Here is a 20,925-nt window from a genome sequence, read left to right as displayed (position 1 = left end):
TGAGGAGTTTTTGACCCTTGTCTTCTTGTGTAACCCTGTCCCTCTGACAGTTGGAACACGGAACACCGTGATGGCCAGGTGCTGCATGTCCTGAGACGTTAGTTTTGCTCACTAATCCCTTTGCAGGCTGTTACTGTGAATGGGAGTGCTAGGAACAAAACTCCACTACTTCACGGTCCAAGTTCCTCAGTTTACTCACCCACCATATGGCTCAGTAAGGGAAAACAACAAGCAACTCAATGCAACCTCTGATATGCTAACAGCATCACTGGAAAGAACCAAAACACCACAGCATCGGGAAAAGCCAAAGAAAGAATAGCCAGACTGCTAAATAGTCAATGTCTGGTACCCGAACAATCTGCACTGATCCTATACACATTCACATACACTATACATACACTATACGCTCACACAGACATAACACACGCAAACTGACACACTCTTCAACACTCATCATATGCTGCTGCTATTCTGTTCTTTATTTTACTCTTATTATTATCTATCCTGATGCCTAGTCACTTTACCCTGCCTTCATGTACATATTGTAACGTCCTGCCCAGAGTTCTTATGTGTTTTGCTTGTTTAGTGTTGGTCAGGACGTGAGCTGGGTGGGAATTATATGTTGTGTGTCGAGTTTGTCTGTTTCTGTGTTCAGCCTAATATGGTTCTCAATCAGAGACAGCTGTCAATCGTTTTCCCTGATTGAGAATCATATAAAGGTGGCTTGTTTTGTGTTGGGGATTGTGGGTGGTTGTTTCCTGTCTCTGTGGTTGTCTGCACCAGATAGGTCTGTCTCGGTTTTTTCACATTTGTTATTTTGTATGTTGTTTGTAGTGTTTCACTTGTTCTTTAATTAAACATGTTGAACACTAGCGGCGCTGCACTTTGGTCCTCTCCTTCACCCCTGGAAGAAAGCCGTTACACATATCTACCTCAAATACCTTATTATTATCTATCCTGATGCCTAGTCACTTTACCCTGCCTTCATGTACATATCTACCTCAAATACCTTATTATTATCTATCCTGATGCCTAGTCACTTTACCCTGCCTTCATGTACATATCTACCTCAAATACCTTATTATTATCTATCCTGATGCCTAGTCACTTTACCCTGCCTTCATGTACATATCTACCTCAAATACCTTATTATTATCTATCCTGATGCCTAGTCACTTTGCCCTGCCTTCATGTACATATCTACCTCAAATACCTTATTATTATCTATCCTGATGCCTAGTCACTTTACCCTGCCTTCATGTACATATCTACCTCAAGTGACTCATACCTCTGCACATTTTTTTGTTACTGGTACACCCTGTATATACCTCCATTTTGTGTATTTTATACCTTGTTACTATTTTTATTTTTATAAATTTTTTTGAAAACTGCATCGTTGGGATGGCTCGTAGGCAAGCATTTCACTGTAAAGTCTACACCAGTTGTGATATCATTTGATTTGATGTGAACCAGAGAGAGAGCCAGAGAGAGACTTTGGGCCACAGCAGGTTGGTGGCACCTTAATTGGCGAGGACGGGCTTGTGGTAATGGCTGGAGTGGAATTAGTGGAATGGTATCAAATACATCAAACATGGTTTCCATGTGTTTGATGCCATTCCATACGCGCCGTTCCAGCGATTATTATGAGCCGTCCTCCCCTCAGCAGCCTCCACTGATTTGGACGTAGTGCTGCATTCTTAACCTTGGAAAACCATTTTGTCCAGTCAGTGTAGTCCAGTCAGTGTAGTCTTTTGTGCCCAAATTGGAAGACAGCACTTTTGTAATTTCACTGTGGCAAATTATGTTTTACTTTGTCTCTCGGTATCCATAAAATAACACTGTTTTATTTTCTCTTGTTATCCATAAAATAACACTGTTTTATTTTCTCTTGTTATCCATAAAATAACACGGTTTTACTTTGTATCTTGTTGTCCATAAAATAAACTGTTTTACTTTTATATCTTCGGTATTCATATAATAACACAGTTTTATTTTAATTAAAATATAAAATATCAGGCACCAAAATGGCCACTTTCTTGCATCAGCATCTTTGGTACTCGGTCTTTTAAAAAGATGTGTGGTTGGGGTTCAGGGTGGGTGTGTTTATTTGGGTGTGTATTTGAGTGTGCATATTTGGTATTTGTGCCTGAGTGTACATATTTGGTATTTGTGCCTGAGTGCACATGGGGTGGAGAGGGGGGTGGAGAAGGGGTTGGGCGGTAGGAGGATAGCGGGGTATGGGGTAGGAGGGTATAGGGTAGAGGGGTAGGGGGATAGGGGGGGTATGTGGTAGAGGGATGGGGGTATGGGGTAGAGGGGTAGGGGGATGGGGGGGGGGGGGGTAGAGGGGTAGAGGAGGTTAGAGAGGTAGGGGGCTCAATGACTGGAAGTCTATGGGACCAGTTACAGTAGCCCGTCACTGTGCTAATGCTAGTAGCAACCCCCCCCAATGAACACCTTTCACAGGGTCTGTCCTGCACATGGACACACTGCACCTGGGACATGTGACCACGGAAAGGGAAAAACACCTCCAACGCAGGAAAATGGGAAGTGGCGTGCATACCGCGACCTTGAAGTCAAAGTGGGCGTGTGTTGCTGTAATGCATCCGGTAGGTGAGGTGTCACGCCTGTCTGGCCGTGTATAACCCGCCGCACCGCGGTCCGGAGCCAGAAGGACACAATTACCCCCATCAAGTTCCCTCGGCTAAATATGATTTGACCAATCAGCATAATTTGAAGCGTTCTGCATGAGGTCGCCGGTAACTGGTTTTGCACCGATCACGCCCTGTGAAGCTAAGCACCCAGCTAATACTTGCTGCCATTTGACAAATTAAAATTTTAATGAAGGGGTGTAAGAAAATGGGATGCGCCGGGGCGCCACACAAAAGGATGGCAGGTCATGAACAAAACACATGGATGGACAAGTCAACCGGAATCTGGAGATAATGGATATGTCCGGGCTCCCCTCTGGTTGGCTGGATGTTGTGATTGGTAACAGTCTGTTTGATTACTCATGGCTTTATTTCACGCTCCATGATTTTCCTTGTAACAGCTTAATTACATTGCTTTTGCCATGTAACTATATTTTGTTTAAATTCAACTAATTAGCGCAAGGAACCATTTGATATCAACTGGTTTGTAGTTATATTGAATTACTTCAAAGAAGTACCTGTTAACGATCGTTATTTTCTAGTAAATAGCAGGTAAAGTTGGTTTTGATGCAGAATAATCATCCGCCACTTCTCTGTGTATACGGGCTGTGCTCTACCTCTCTGGCTTTCACACTGTGGTGTGAACAGACCATTCCTGGTTGGTTCCTAGCCTTGGCACTAGCAGGGAGCCATGCATGAGAGCCAAATGAAACCACGAAGCAAAGCCTATTAATTAAACCCCTACCGCTATTTTGGCTTCCTCCCCTTCCTCCCCTACTTCCCACCAAATGAGATAAAATCAACCTTCAAATGACCAGGAAACAAGTAGATCCATCTGACATTCCCTGAACTTCTTCAACTAAAGAGCGATGGGTTGACAGCGCTGAATATTCTTGACGGGTCGCAGCTGCTTCTGTTTGGTGTGGTAAGTCATTTTTTCCTCGCATATTCTTTTCTCTACCTAACTTGGGGACATAACTAGTGTGGCGGTGAATCAAATGTTCTACTTACAGATGTAGTAGTACTCGTGACCCGGCCGGAACTCAAACCCTAGTGAGAAGGGAGTGAAGAGCTGGAACTTCTCAGAGAACTTGAGTGGTCCGTTGGGGCTCTGTGGCCGGTTGCACTCCCAGCGCTTGAAGCCCTTCATGCGGTGGTCGCAGGTGGTGTAGCCGTCGTAGTTGACCATGAAGAGGATGTAACGCTCCATGCGCTCCAGGGGGAGCGGATCTGCGTAGTGGGGGCAGTAGATGTCCAGGTAGTCGTTGATGGCCACCTCTACGGTGTACTCCCCATGGAGAAACCTGCAGATGAGACAGAGGCCAAATATTAACATCAACTGTTTTATAAACATGAAATATAGGCATGTACTCTAACAGAGCTCCAGAGGAAACAACGTTAAAGTGGCCAATGTTGCTCCCCCTGAGTGACCCAACTAAATAACTATGCATTCCACCTAAAGCACTCTCAACGACAGACTTGGGCCCAAAACACTACCTATCAACAGCACCTATCGTCCATCTGATACATACTAATACAGAAAGGTATAAAGGCAACATAACATGGTGCTAATACTCTATGGACAAAGGAGCTGGGTGAGGAGGATGAAGAAGTGGTGGTGAATTGGTGCAGAAGGAGGACAACGGCCTGGAGGCAGGGGTTCACAGAGTGAGAGCGGCTTCATTAAGCTCTTTCACAGGGCCCTTGCTCTCGCCCAGCTATGGCCAAATGACTTTGTCGCTCGGGGCTATTTCGATACAAATTGAGCACCTGCACGGTGGTGCATGTTTACAGGGATCTATACTGCCCTTGCCCCCATGGCTATTAGCTCCATCGCACGGGGCCAAGTGAAACGCAAGCGCACAAATCATAGCGTAGAAGACGATTGCGTGGCTCCATCTCCACTTTCTCCAGGCCCTAGTCCTCTGTCTGGCTCAATCACACTACATGTGGATTTTCCTAATAGTTTTGCGGAAGTAACAAGTCGTTTGGGGGCATCGGGGGGTACGTGCTATGCCACTGCTTATAACTATAGGTTAAGTATAACTGTAAGGAATCTAAGATGTGTCAAATAAATGATATCCAGCTCAGGGCTCCAGCTCTGCATTTGGTTTAATAACTTACTAGTTAAGTGGCTCGATGTCAAGATCAACATCCCTGTTGCCTCATTTTTTTGGTTTGTAAAATAACAAATTTTGGAGAAAAAAATTGTGGTTTTTAGCATCCCTTGTGTGCACATTCGGGTATCTTCGTATATACCCCAGTAGAGAAACGGTATAAACATCTGTATACGGCCCAACCGTATACAACCGTGGTTTACACATCAGAACTGTTTTCATACATGTTAAATCTGGTCTTGGTGTATGTACTGTATTTGTACTGTGTACTGTGTTTCGTAATTAACCACATAAACTCTGAAGCCAATATGTGAAAAGGTTTGACACACTGACACCAAATTCACAGACTGACCAGCGAATAAGTCACCCACAAAGAGTCCCTGTTGGACGGTGCGCCACTTCTCCCTCTCAAATTTCCTTATCAGTCGCGCCATGAGGCCCATAATCCTTCAAAGAGCTTTGATGGGGAGAAGTGACGTCGCCATTTTGAGTCTTGTAGTGATAAACCGGTGCACAAACACCAGCCATGTTGGTGAAAGTATCGCCAGATCAGTTGCAGCTCGTGGGCTCAGAGCATGGAAAGGTAGGGGGCAGAGGGGACCACAAGGGGAGTAAAATGGGGTTAGGGTTATGGAGGGGGGAGAACGGAGTTACAGGCAGGCCTGGCATCAGATGACAGCTAATCTGAGGGGGTTGGAATTAGTGTTAGAGGGGCCTATCCAGCTGCTGTGTGAGGATCTTCTCCAGTCCCCCCTACTACTCCTCCCCCTCTGCCAGCTGCTGTGTGAGGATCTTCTCCAGTCCCCCCTACTACTCCTCCCCCTCTGCCAGCTGCTGTGTGAGGATCTTCTCCAGTCCCCCCTACTACTCCTCCCCCCCCTGCCAGCTGCTGTGTGAGGATCTTCTCCAGTCCCCCCTACTACTCCTCCCCCTCTGCCAGCTGCTGTGTGAGGATCTTCTCCAGTCCCCCCTACTACTCCTCCCCCTCCCTGCCAGCTGCTGTGTGAGGATTTTCTCCAGTCCCCCACCTACTACCCCCCTCCCCCTCCCTGCCAGCTGCTGTGTGAGGATTTTCTCCAGTCCCCCCTACTACTCCTCCCCCTCCCTGCCAGCTGCTGTGTGAGGATCTTCTCCAGTCCCCCCTACTACTCCTCCCCCTCCCTGCCAGCTGCTGTGTGAGGATTTTCTCCAGTCCCCCACCTACTACCCCCCTCCCCCTCCCTGCCAGCTGCTGTGTGAGGATTTTCTCCAGTCCCCCCTACTACTCCTCCCCCTCCCTGCCAGCTGCTGTGTGAGGATTTTCTCCAGTCCCCCACCTACTACCCCCCTCCCCCTCCCTGCCAGCTGCTGTGTGAGGATTTTCTCCAGTCCCCCCTACTACTCCTCCCCCTCCCTGCCAGCTGCTGTGTGAGGATCTTCTCCAGTCCCCCACCTACAACCCCCCCTCCCCCTCCCTGCCAGCTGCTGTGTGAGGATCTTCTCCAGTCCCCCCTACTACTCCTCCCCCTCTGCCAGCTGCTGTGTGAGGATCTTCTCCAGTCCCCCCTACTACTCCTCCCCCTCTGTCAGCTGCTGTGTGAGGATCTTCTCCAGTCCCCCCTACTACTCCTCCCCCTCTGCCAGCTGCTGTGTGAGGATCTTCTCCAGTCCCCCCTACTACTCCTCCCCCTCCCTGCCAGCTGCTGTATGAGGATCTTCTCCAGTCCCCCCTACTACTCCTCCCCCTCTGCCAGCTGCTGTGTGAGGATCTTCTCCAGTCCCCCCTACTACTCCTCCCCCTCTGCCAGCTGCTGTGTGAGGATCTTCTCCAGTCCCCCCTACTACTCCTCCCCCTCCCTGCCAGCTGCTGTGTGAGGATCTTCTCCAGTCCCCCCTACTACTCCTCCCCCTCTGCCAGCTGCTGTGTGAGGATCTTCTCCAGTCCCCTCTACTACTCCTCCCCCTCTGCCAGCTGCTGTGTGAGGATCTTCTCCAGTCCCCCCTACTACTCCTCCCCCTCTGCCAGCTGCTGTGTGAGGATCTTCTCCAGTCCCCCACCTACAACCCCCCCTCCCCCTCCCTGCCAGCTGCCGTGTGAGGATCTTCTCCAGTCCACCACCTACTATCCCCCTCCCCCTCCCTGCCAGCTGCTGTGTGAGGATTTTCTCCAGTCCCCCACCTACTACCCCCCCCCCCTGCCAGCTGCTGTGTGAGGATCTTCTCCAGTCCCCCCTACTACTCCTCCCCCCCCAACCCGCGTTCAGGATTCAAATTGTGCTTGCAAAGCTTGTCCTTTCCCTCTCTGTTGTTTCCTGTGGTTCCTCGCAGCATTACCAGCCATTAATGGCCAATGGAGGCAGATTGTCATCATTAATGGCCAGTGGAGGCAGATTGCCCGTCATTAATGGCCAGTGGAGGCAGATTGCCCGTCATTAACGGCCAGTGGAGGCAGATTGCCAGTCATTAATGGCCAGTGGAGGCAGGTTGTCATCATTAATGGCCAGTGGGGGCAGATTGCCAGTCATTAATGGCCAGTGGAGGCAGGTTGTCATCATTAATGGCCAGTGGAGGCAGATTGCCCGTCATTAACGGCCAGTGGAGGCAGATTGTCATCATTAACGGCCAGTGGAGGCAGATTGTCCGTCATTAACGGCCAGTGGAGGCAGATTGTCATCATTAACGGCCAGTGGAGGCAGATTGTCATCATTAATGGCCAGTGGAGGCAAATTGCCAGCCATTAACGGCCAGTGGAGGCAGATTGTCATCATTAATGGCCAGTGGAGGCAGATTGTCATCACAAAGGGCCAGTGGAGGCAGATTGCCAGTCATTAATGGCCAGTGGAGGCAGATTGCCAGTCACTAAGGGAGGAAGTGGAGGCAGCATACCAGCCATTAATGGTCAGTGGGGGCAGATTGCCAGTCATTAATGGCCAGTGGAGGCAGGTTGTCATCATTAATGGCCAGTGGAGGCAGGTTGTCATCATTAATGGCCAGTGGAGGCAGATTGTCATCATTAATGGCCAGTGGAGGCAGATTGTCATCAATAATGGCCAATGGAGGCAGATTGTCATCATTAATGGCCAGTGGAGGCAGATTGTCATCATTAATGGCCAGTGGAGGCAGATTGTCAGTCATTAATGGCCAGTGGAGGCAGGTTGTCATCATTAATGGCCAGTGGGGGCAGATTGCCAGTCATTAATGGCCAGTGGAGGCAGGTTGTCATCATTAATGGCCAGTGGAGGCAGATTGCCCGTCATTAACGGCCAGTGGAGGCAGATTGTCATCATTAACGGCCAGTGGAGGCAGATTGTCCGTCATTAACGGCCAGTGGAGGCAGATTGTCATCATTAACGGCCAGTGGAGGCAGATTGTCATCATTAATGGCCAGTGGAGGCAAATTGCCAGCCATTAACGGCCAGTGGAGGCAGATTGTCATCATTAATGGCCAGTGGAGGCAGATTGTCATCACAAAGGGCCAGTGGAGGCAGATTGCCAGTCATTAATGGCCAGTGGAGGCAGATTGCCAGTCACTAAGGGAGGAAGTGGAGGCAGCATACCAGCCATTAATGGTCAGTGGGGGCAGATTGCCAGTCATTAATGGCCAGTGGAGGCAGGTTGTCATCATTAATGGCCAGTGGAGGCAGGTTGTCATCATTAATGGCCAGTGGAGGCAGATTGTCATCATTAATGGCCAGTGGAGGCAGATTGTCATCAATAATGGCCAATGGAGGCAGATTGTCATCATTAATGGCCAGTGGAGGCAGATTGTCATCATTAATGGCCAGTGGAGGCAGATTGTCAGTCATTAATGGCCAGTGGAGGCAGATTGTCATCATTAATGGCCAGTGGAGGCAAATTGCCAGCCATTAACGGCCAGTGGAGGCAGATTGTCATCATTAATGGCCAGTGGAGGCCGATTGTCATCATTAATGGCCAGTGGAGGCAGATTGTCATCATTAATGGCCAGTGGAGGCAAATTGCCAGCCATTAACGGCCAGTGGAGGCAGATTGTCATCATTAATGGCCAGTGGAGGACGATTGTCATCATTAATGGCCAGTGGAGGCAGATTGTCATCATTAATGGCCAGTGGAGGCAGGTTGTCATCATTAATGGCCAGTGGAGGCAGGTTGTCATCATTAATGGCCAGTGGAGGCAGATTGTCATCATTAATGGCCAGTGGAGGCAGATTGTCATCATTAATGGCCAGTGGAGGCAGATTGTCATCATTAATGGCCAGTGGAGGCAGATTGCAAGTCACTAAGGGCCAGTGGAGGCAGATTGCCAGTCATTAATGGCCAGTGGAGGCAGATTGCCAGTCACTAAGGGAGGAAGTGGAGGCAGCATACCAGCCATTAATGCTCAGTGGGGGCAGATTGCCAGTCATTAATGGCCAGTGGAGGCAGGTTGTCATCATTAATGGCCAGTGGAGGCAGGTTGTCATAATTAATGGCCAGTGGAGGCAGGTTATCATCATTAATGGCCAGTGGAGGCAGATTGTCATCATTAATGGCCAGTGGAGGCAGATTGTCATCATTAATGGCCAGTGGAGGCAGATTGTCATCATTAATGGCCAGTGGAGGCAAATTGCCAGCCATTAACGGCCAGTGGAGGCAGATTGTCATCATTAATGGCCAGTGGAGGCAGATTGTCATCATTAATGGCCAGTGGAGGCAGATTGTCATCATTAATGGCCAGTGGAGGCAGATTGTCATCATTAATGGCCAGTGGAGGCAGATTGTCATCAATAATGGCCAGTGGAGGCAGATTGTCGTCATTAATGGCCAGTGGAGGCAGATTGTCATCATTAATGGCCAGTGGAGGCAGATTGCCAGTCATTAATGGCCAGTGGAGGCAAATTGCCAGCCATTAACGGCCAGTGGAGGCAGATTGTCATCATTAATGGCCAGTGGAGGCAGATTGTCATCATTAATGGCCAGTGGAGGCAGATTGTCATCATTAATGGCCAGTGGAGGCAGATTGTCATCAATAATGGCCAGTGGAGGCAGATTGTCATCATTAATGGCCAGTGGAGGCAGATTGTCATCATTAATGGCCAGTGGAGGCAGATTCCCAGTCATTAATGGCCAGTGGAGGCAAATTGCCAGCCATTAACGGCCAGTGGAGGCAGATTGTCATCATTAATGGCCAGTGGAGGCAGATTGTCATCATTAATGGCCAGTGGAGGCAGATTGTCATCATTAATGGCCAGTGGAGGCAGATTGTCATCATTAATGGCCAGTGGAGGCAGATTGCAAGTCACTAACGGCCAGTGGAGGCAGATTGCCAGTCATTAATGGCCAGTGGAGGCAGATTGTCATCATTAATGGCCAGTGGAGGCAGATTGTCATCATTAATGGCCAGTGGAGGCAGATTGTCATCATTAATGGCCAGTGGAGGCAGATTGTCATCATTAATGGCCAGTGGAGGCAGATTGTCATCAATAATGGCCAGTGGAGGCAGATTGTCATCATTAATGGCCAGTGGAGGCAGATTGTCATCATTAATGGCCAGTGGAGGCAGATTCCCAGTCATTAATGGCCAGTGGAGGCAAATTGCCAGCCATTAACGGCCAGTGGAGGCAGATTGTCATCATTAATGGCCAGTGGAGGCAGATTGTCATCATTAATGGCCAGTGGAGGCAGATTGTCATCATTAATGGCCAGTGGAGGCAGATTGTCATCATTAATGGCCAGTGGAGGCAGATTGCAAGTCACTAACGGCCAGTGGAGGCAGATTGCCAGTCATTAATGGCCAGTGGAGGCAGATTGCCAGTCACTAAGGGAGGAAGTGGAGGCAGCATACCAGCCATTAATGGTCAGTGGGGGCAGATTGCCAGTCATTAATGGCCAGTGGAGGCAGGTTGTCATCATTAATGGCCAGTGGAGGCAGGTTGTCATCATTAATGGCCAGTGGAGGCAGGTTGTCATCATTAATGGCCAGTGGAGGCAGATTGTCATCATTAATGGCCAGTGGAGGCAGATTGTCATCACTAATGGCCAGTGGAGGCAGATTGTCATCATTAATGGCCAGTGGAGGCAGATTGCAAGTCACTAACGGCCAGTGGAGGCAGATTGCCAGTCATTAATGGCCAGTGGAGGCAGATTGTCATCATTAATGGCCAGTGGAGGCAGATTGTCATCATTAATGGCCAGTGGAGGCAGATTGTCATCATTAATGGCCAGTGGAGGCAGATTGTCATCAATAATGGCCAGTGGAGGCAGATTGTCATCATTAATGGCCAGTGGAGGCAGATTGTCAACATTAATGGCCAGTGGAGGCAGATTCCCAGTCATTAATGGCCAGTGGAGGCAAATTGCCAGCCATTAACGGCCAGTGGAGGCAGATTGTCATCATTAATGGCCAGTGGAGGCAGATTGTCATCATTAATGGCCAGTGGAGGCAGATTGTCATCATTAATGGCCAGTGGAGGCAGATTGTCATCATTAATGGCCAGTGGAGGCAGATTGCAAGTCACTAACGGCCAGTGGAGGCAGATTGCCAGTCATTAATGGCCAGTGGAGGCAGATTGCCAGTCACTAAGGGAGGAAGTGGAGGCAGCATACCAGCCATTAATGGTCAGTGGGGGCAGATTGCCAGTCATTAATGGCCAGTGGAGGCAGGTTGTCATCATTAATGGCCAGTGGAGGCAGGTTGTCATCATTAATGGCCAGTGGAGGCAGGTTGTCATCATTAATGGCCAGTGGAGGCAGATTGTCATCATTAATGGCCAGTGGAGGCAGATTGTCATCATTAATGGCCAGTGGAGGCAGATTGCCAGTCATTAATGGCCAGTGGAGGCAGATTGTCATCATTAATGGCCAGTGGAGGCAGATTGTCATCATTAATGGCCAGTGGAGGCAGATTGCAAGTCATTAATGGCCAGTGGAGGCAGATTGCCAGTCACTAAGGGAGGAAGTGGAGGCACCATACCAGCCATTAATGGTCAGTGGGGGCAGATTGCCAGTCATTAATGGCCAGTGGAGGCAGGTTGTCATCATTAATGGCCAGTGGAGGCAGGTTGTCATCATTAATGGCCAGTGGAGGCAGGTTGCCATCATTAATGGCCAGTGGAGGCAGATTGTCATCATTAATGGCCAGTGGAGGCAGATTGTCATCAATAATGGCCAGTGGAGGCAGATTATCATCATTAATGGCCAGTGGAGGCAGATTGTCATCATTAATGGCCAGTGGAGGCAGATTGTCATCATTAATGGCCAGTGGAGGCAGATTGTCATCATTAATGGCCAGTGGAGGCAGATTGTCATCAATAATGGCCAGTGGAGGCAGATTGTCATCATTAATGGCCAGTGGAGGCAGATTGTCATCATTAATGGCCAGTGGAGGCAGATTGCCAGTCATTAATGGCCAGTGGAGGCAGATTGCCAGTCATTAATGGCCAGTGGAGGCAGATTGTCATCATTAATGGCCAGTGGAGGCAGATTGCCAGTCATTAATGGCCAGTGGAGGCAGATTGCCAGTCATTAAGGGCCAGTGGAGGCAGATTGCCAGCCATTAATTCATTCTTTATTTTTTATTTCACCTTTATTTAACCAGGTAGGCAAGTTGAGAACAAGTTCTCATTTACAACTGCGACCTGGCCAAGATAAAGCAAAGCAGTTCGACACATATAACAACACAGAGTTACACATGGAGTAAAACAAACATACAGTCAATAATACAGTAGAAAAATAAGTCTATATACAATGTGAGCAAATGAGGTGAGATAAGGGAGGTAAAGGCAATAAATAGGCCATGGTGGCGAAGTAAATACAATATATCAAGTAAAACACTGGAATGGTAGATTTGACTGTAGATGAGTGTGCAAAGTAGAAATACTGGGGTGCAAAGGAGCAAAATAAATAAATAAATATAGTAGGGGAAGAGGTAGTTGTTTGGGCTATTTATAGATGGGCTATGTACAGGTGCAGTGATCTGTGAGCTGCTCTGACAGCTGGTGCTTAAAGCTAGTGAGGGAGATAAGTGTTTCCAGTTTCAGAGATTTTTGTAGTTCGTTGCAGTCATTGGCAGCAGAGAACTGGAAGGAGAGGTGGCCAAAGGAGGAATTGGCTTTAGGGGTGACAAGTGAGATATACCTGCTGTAACGCGTGCTACGGGTGGGTGCAGCTATGGTGATCAGCGAGCACAGATAAGGCAGGACTTTACCTAGCAGGGTCTTGTAGATGACCTGGAGCCAGTGGATGGCAGATTAATGGCCAGTGGAGGCAGATTGAGGAAGGGTTTGATGGAGCTCGGTGACACTTTGTTGGAAATGACTTCATTAGGCAGTCAGGTGGGAGGAGAGGAAGAACATCAGGTCCGAATATCAATAAAACAGCAGCCAGGGGTGTGTGTTGTGTGTGTGTGTGTGTATGTGTGAGGGAGAACTAATGCATGCAAGTCATCTGTGGTCTTGCAATCAATCCCTCGTGCCAGCCTCAGCACTCCCCTCACCCACTGTCACCTACATGTGGTGATTGGTGGTTCTGTTGGAGCCTCCCCCACCTTCCCCCTTTCAGGCATTTACAGCAAATCAAATATCATCCGGGCTCCAGTTTACTCCTGTCAGGGGGGAGATGGGTTCCACCCTGATGGCTCAATAGGGTCTTGTGCCAGCAGATACCTTCTCAGGACACAGACACTGTATACAAGCTCAGACATCTCTAACCGTGCCACAGAGGATGTTACGTTCGGCCATGATTACTACAAGTTTAGATAGCTGGCTAGACCCACTAGACTAATTTACCAATCTAAAATGTTTTAACTGACATGGGCTAATTAAGTGACTGTCAGTGAGTGACACATAACAAAAGGAAAACTAAGTTTTGAAATTGCACCTTGTGTATTCTACTATTCTACTAAATATCAACAGTAAGTTTTTTAAATTCAAAAACATCACAGAGGTGCGGACTCGGTGACCTCATATGTACTATAGTTACGGCCCTGTGTGTACTAGCTAGCTAATGTGTACTCGGTAGCTGCATACACAACAATGGTTAACATAATGCCCTGGATCATAGCTAGTGAGCCGGCTGGCATGTACGTAGCACACTGACACCCTGGAACAAAGATACTGACTCATGCAATATACCCGACTAACAAATGTCTACAGGTTGCACGCCCACATACAATCTGAGACGCACACATACCATCTGAGACGCAAACATACAATCTGAGACGCACACATACCATCTGAGACGCACACATACCATCTGAGACGCAAACATACCATCTGAGACGCAAACATACCATCTGAGAAGCAAACATACCATCTGAGACGCACACATACCATCTGAGACGCACACATACCATCTGAGACGCACACATACAATCTGAGACGCACACATACCATCTGAGACGCACACATACCATCTGAGAAGCAAACATACCATCTGAAACACAAACATAGCATCTTAAACACAAACATACCATCTGAAACACAAACATACCATCTGAAAAACATACCATCTGAAACACAAACATACCATCTGAAACACAAACATACCATCTGAAATGCAAACATACCATCTGAGACACAAACATACCATCTGAAACACAAACATACCATCTGAGAGGCAAACATACCATCTGAAACACAAACATACCAAACATACCATCTGAAACGCAAACATACCATCTGGGAAGCAAACATACCCTCTGAAACACAAACATACCATCTGAAACACAAACATACCATCTGAAACGCAAACATACCAAACATACCATCTGAAACACAAACATACCATCTAGGAAGCAAACATACCATCTGAAACGCAAACATACCAAACATACCATCTGAAACACAAACATACCATCTAGGAAGCAAACATACCATCTGTAACACAAGCATACCATCTGGGAAGCAAACATACCAAACATACCATCTGAAACGCAAACATACCAAACATACCATCTGAAACACAAACATACCATCTAGGAAGCAAACATACCATCTGTAACACAAGCATACCATCTGGGAAGCAAACATACCAAACATACCATCTGAAACACAAACATACCATCTGAAACACAAACATACCATCTGAAACGCAAACATACCAAACATACCATCTGAAACACAAACATACCATCTGAAACACAAACATACCATCTGAAACGCAAACATACCAAACATACCATCTGAAACGCAAACATACCAAACATACCATCTGAAACACAAACATACCAAACATACCATCTGAAACACAAACATACCATCTGGGAAGCAAACATACCATCTGAAACGCAAGTATACCATCTGGGAAGCAAACATACCATCTGAAACACAAGCGCATGAGAAGCTGGATGCTTCTCTGATGGTTTGCTATGACAGCCTATAAACACGCACTAGCGCCTGGCCCAGCCTCTTCAAGACGTGGATGTAGATTAAGGCAGCCTCCCACACCTCTCTGATTCAGAGTTAACTGGGTTAAATGCGGGAGACACATTTCAGTTGAAGGCATTCAGTTGTACAACTGACTAGGTATCCCCCTTTCCCTTTCTGTTTCCCTTCCACACACCAAACGTGTTGTCACAACATTCTCACTGCCTTCAATACAACGTGGACAAGCAAGCCCCATGCATGGCGGCCATTTTGTAAACCACCCGTCCCATTCCTCTGAGACCAGAAACACATGGTGGTGATTGATCAATTTAGCTTTCAAACTAGGAAAAAAGCTGGGGTGAGTTCCTGGACTTTGAAAGCTCCCAGAGAGTTTCAGTCTTAACAGTCGGTCTGACCACCAACAAACCCCCGCGGGAGCTTAATTAATCAGGCCCAATGTTTATAAATGCATTATAAAGTGTTTATACCTGGGTGATTTAGGGGGGCTGAACTTTAAATGCCGGCCTGGGTTTCTTGTAAGTTTTTTTGAAGACCACTTTTTCTCTGATTTAATGTCTTGTCAAGCTCGGCTAGGCCCTGGCAGTGTGCTTTAACTCGGCCCCTCTTTATGACTTCATGGGATAAATGTTTGTTCGTAAGGCTGTCTGCTTTTGAAGCCATGCATGCAGGAAGAAGCCATCTGCAAAGGGAAGACGTCAAAACCAAACAAGCACATCTGATGGGACAGCATGGGTAATTTAGAACGCTATTCTGACTTCTTAAGTCTTCAGGGGGTGAAAAAGAGCTAGGATATGCTCTCTTCTGTACTATTAGAAATTCTACAACGTCTCTTAAAGCTTAAAGGGATAGTTCAATGAAATGGATTTGAAAAAATCTAGCACTGCAAATTGGAGCTCTATACTTTCAATGTCTACCAACGATTATGTTGTTTAAAAGGGATTTACAAAACAGACATTAAAAATGGCAATAGTGAATTTCAAAATGTCTCAGAAGATACTGTAAACTACTACTTTTAAAGGAAGAATATGTTAGGACAACATTGTGACCAATACCTTAAAGCTTCCATCACCCATGTGACTAATCATATCAGAACTTCCTGGCCACCTGGACTAATGAGATGACGTGAGTGGAGCAAGAAAGAGACAGGATACAATAGAAAACAGACCTTTCCCCTCCTAGCATTCCTTTCCTTTTCTCTCTCTCTCCCTCCCTGCGGACCAGTTCACCCCACCACCCGGCAAAATACAAAAACGTGCTCTCCATGCCACCTGCTCCACCCTTCCGACAGAGAACTCCAGCTGCTTGTTTGTCTGCAGAACACACTTTACAAGACAAACCACCGGCCAGGCCGAATAAATCACAGGATGGTGGTGTGTGTGTGTGTGTGTGTGTGTGTGTGTGTGTGTGTGTGTGTGTGTGTGTGTGTGCGTGCGTGCGTGCGTGCGTGCGTGCGTGCGTGCGTGCGTGTGTATGGATGGATGGGGGCCACACGGGGTAGAACATTTCTCCTCAGTTTGTGTCTACAGTACCCCAGATTACTCGCCATACAGCCCTTTTATGCGTCTTTAATGCCTGCACCAATCTGTGTGTATAGACTCTGGAAGCCTGACGTACGGTATTGTTGATTTGTTTGTAGTATTTGTCCTGGAATTCCAGGATCAACAGCAAAAAGCCAGACCAGGTTGGTTTACATTGTGAAGATTTTGGCAGAAGTCGGTATATGTTTTCTGGTGGTTGCCAGGATCGGTATCCTAGACGTGGAAATTACGTTACTTATTGTTTTTTTTAACTCCGCCGTCCGCCCCTCCATTTCTGACACACAGCCAAAGCAAACAGGGGAATTTACTCTGCAATTAACCGATGGCCTGGGCAAGTTGACTTAATACAAACAAATGGACTTAATAGCTTGACACAACCCTTTTAAACACTTCAAACCCATTTTTCATCAGCACGTCATCTGATTACATTGGATAATTCCCGGTCTAGGCCTTCCTGCCCACAGCAACGTCCAATCTAGGATCTAGCTAGGGCTGTAACATTTGTCACCAGAATTCTCACTCGTTTTCTGGTGCAAGCCCAATATAAGCACGTTAGCATTAGCGATTTGGCTGGAGAATTTCCGTGGACAAGTCATGTAACTGACGTCTCTCTGTGTTTCTAATTGAATGAGTTGGAGGGTTGGTGGTGGTGGTGGGTGAGAGGGAGAGAGACAGGACAGGAGCGAGTGCTAGGCTGGGGGGGAGAATGGCCCTTTGTGCTCTCACTGAGGCCTGTCTGGAAGCCATTTCCACGTGTTAGTCCTCTGGCCCGGCCTGCATCTGGAGCCCACCACTCACCATGTGGAACGTGTTTATTGTTCTTTGTGTCAGGCAGAAACACAGACAGGCCTCCCTCTCTCCCTCCCTACTCTCCCTCCCTCCCTACTCTCCCTCTACCTCTCTCTCCCTCTATCCCTCCCACCCTGCTCTCCCTTTATCCCTCCCTCCCTACTCTCCTTCTATCCCTCCCTCCATACATACTCTCCCTCTATTCCTACTCTCCCTTTATCCCTCCCTCTATCCCTCCCTCTATCCCTCTTTCTCTATTCTCCCTCTATCCCTCCCTCTATCCCTCTCTCCCTACTCTCCGTCTCTCCCTCTATTTCTGCTGTTATTCCAACTAGGCATGGAGCAATTTTCCTATCGAGGCGTTTACACAAACTTAACCTCCAGTTGATGTTCAGCCAACGGCAAGGAAAATTGCTTTGGCAAAACAAAAACAAACAAACGGGAAAGTCGAGGAAGATTTGGGAGGAGGTCAGGATGTATGGGGGAGGATGTATGGGGGAGGATGCATGGGGGCGGATGTATCGGGGAGGATGTATGGGGGAGGCTGCATGGGGGCGGATGTATGGGGGAGGATGTATGGGGAGGATGCATGGGGGAGGATATATGTGGGAGGATGTATGGGGGAGGATGCATGGGGAGGATATATGTGGGAGGATGTATGGGGGAAGATGTATGTGGGAGTATGTATGGGGGAGGATGCATGGGGGAGGATGTATGTGGGAGGATGTATGGGGGAGGATGCATGGGGAGGATGCATGTGGGAGGATGCATGGGGGAGGATGCATGTGGGAGGATGTATGGGGGAGGTAAGGATGCATGGGGGATGATACATGGGGAGGATGCATGGGGGAGGATGTATGGGGAGGATGCACGGGGAGGATGCATTGGGAGGATGTATGGGGGAGGATGTATGGGGAGGATGCATGGGGAGGATGTATGGGGGAGGATGTATGGGGGAGGATGCATGGGGGAGGATGCATTGGGAGGATGTAGGGGGGAGGATACATGGGGAGGATGTATGGGGTAGGATGTATGGGGGAGGATGTATGGGGTAGGATGTATGGGGGAGGATGCATGGGGGAGGATGCATGGGGGAGGATGCATGGGGGAGGATACATGTGGGAGGATGTATGGGGAGGATGCATTGGGAGGATGTATGGGGAGGATGCATTGGGAAGATGTATGGGGGAGGTAAGGATGCATGGGGGAGGATGTATGGGGAGGATGCATGGGGAGGATGCATGGGGGAGGATGTATGGGGGATGATACATGGGGAGGATGCATGGGGGAGAATGCATGGGGGAGGATGCATGGGGAGGATGTATGGGGAGGATGCATGGGGAGGATGCATGGGGGAGGATGTATGGGGGATGATACATGGGGAGGATGCATGGGGAGGATGCATGTGGGAGGATGTATGGGGAGGATGTATGGGGAGGATGTATGGGGGATGATACATGTGGGAGGATGTATGGGGGATGATACATGGGGGAGGGTGTATGGGGAGGATGCATGGGGAGGATGCATGGGGGAGGATGTATGGGGGAGGATGCATGGGGGAGGATGCATAGGAGAGGATGTATGGGGGAGGATGCATGGGGGAGTATGCATGTGGGAGGATGTATGGGGAGGATAAATGGGGGAGGATGTATGGGGGATGATACATGGGGGAGGATGTATGGGGAGGATGCATGGGGAGGATGCATGGGGGAGGATGTATGGGGGAGGATGCATGGGGGAGGATGCATAGGGGAGGATACATGGGGAGGATGCATGGGGAGGATGTATGTGGGAGGATGCATGGGGGAGGATGTATTGGGAGGATGTATGGGGTAGGATGTATGGGGGAGGATGTATGGGGAGGATGCATGGGGAGGATGTATGGGGGAGGATGCATGGGGAGGATGTATGGGGAGAATGCATGTGGGAGGATGTATGTGGGAGGATGTATGGGGGAGGATGCATGGGGGAGGCTGTATGTGGGAGGATGCATGGGGGAGGATGTATGGGGGAGGATGTATGGGGAGGATGTATGGGGGAGGCTGTATGGGGAGGATGTATGTGGGAGGATGCATGGGGGAGGATGTATGGGGAGGATGCATGGGGAGGATGCATGGGGGAGGATGTATGGGGAGGATGTATGGGGAGGATGCATGGGGGAGGATGTATGGGGAGGATGCATGGGGGAGGATGTATGGGGAGGATGCATGGGGGAGGATGTATGGGGAGGATGCATGGGGGAGGATGTATGGGGAGGATGCATGGGGGAGGATGTATGGGGAGGATGTATGTGGGACATGTGTGGGGAGATGAAAGAGATTGCCGTCTCTTTTTACACTTGTGAAACGTGTTTTTTGGGTCAGGCAGAAACACAGACAGCCCACCCTCCCTCCCTACTCTCCCTCCCTCCCTACTCTCCCTCCATCCCTACTTTCCCTCTATCCCTACTCTCCCTCTATCCATACTCCACCTCTATCCATCCTCTCCCTCTATCCCTACTATCCCTACTCTCCCTGCTCTCTCTCTATCCATACTCTCCCTCTATCCCTCCCTCTATCCCTACTCTCCCTCTATCCCTACTTCCCTACTCTCCTTCTATCCCTACTCTCCCTCTATCCCTACTTCCCTACTCTCCTTCTATCCCTACTCTCCCTCTATCCCTCCCTCCCTACTCTCCTTCCATCTCTACTCTCCATCTATCCCTCCCTCCCTATTCTCCCTCTCTCCCTCTATCTCTCCCTACTCTCCCTCCCTCCCTACTCTCCCTCTATGTGTGCGCCTGTGTGTGTAGCAGCTCTGTGTGTGTGCGTGTGCGTATGTGTGTGTGTGGCTCTGTGTGTGTGTGTTATAATTATCTGCACTGTGCTGTACCTTCAGCATGGCTTGAATTAACCATGAGACAGTGTTTGTGTCCTCCCTCTCTTAACATGGTGTCCTTGTTTACCCACGATCCTCTCCTGCGTAAGGCCTGGGAGAGGAGGGAGTGCCATCTCAGCTCCTCTCTTTCTCCCTGCCTCGTATGCTAATTGCATTTCCATGTCTCTGTCTGCTCTGAAAGAGCGCCAACTCACAACGTGACACCTCGTTTCCGCAGAGAACCGCCGTAGAGCAGAAATACTGTATACGTGTGAATAACAGCAACAATATGGGCCCTGCGGATGTTGTGACTGCAATTAACATGTAGACAATTGAGAGGGCCACTAAATGACTGTCTAGGGCTGGTTATACCGGAGGTAATATGTATGACCAAAGAGCAACACTAACATACAATCCTCAATAAGACACATGAAGCATGTTCAACAAATACTTTAACAACATTCAGCCACATCACATCAGTAAAGGTGAGGCAGAGGAGCTGAGGGGAGGAAGCTACTGTGGAACACTAAAGCTTACCACAAAATTACACCAATCACGGGCATCACATGGCGGCTGTCCTAACACGCTGTGACAGTTCACAACAACATAGCTAAGTCGAACGACACACAAAACGGAGAAACATTCAAATGTT

The 20,925-nt window shown here is 48.5% G+C and overlaps 1 protein-coding gene across 1 annotated transcript in view; it reads right to left on the bottom strand.

Annotated features, from left to right (window-relative positions):
- LOC129867572 (ephrin-A2-like) overlaps window positions 1-20,925 on the bottom strand; it is a 311,989-nt gene that overhangs the window by 6,920 nt on the left and 284,144 nt on the right. The window contains exon 2 of the mRNA XM_055941058.1: window positions 3,663-3,955. Coding sequence (XP_055797033.1) covers window positions 3,663-3,955 — 293 coding nt within the window. The remainder of the gene's footprint in view (window positions 1-3,662; window positions 3,956-20,925) is intronic.

This window comes from Salvelinus fontinalis, chromosome 12 (assembly GCF_029448725.1).
Source record: "Salvelinus fontinalis isolate EN_2023a chromosome 12, ASM2944872v1, whole genome shotgun sequence".
Taxonomy (NCBI): domain Eukaryota; kingdom Metazoa; phylum Chordata; class Actinopteri; order Salmoniformes; family Salmonidae; genus Salvelinus; species Salvelinus fontinalis.
This window is presented reverse-complemented; position numbering and strand designations above follow the sequence as displayed.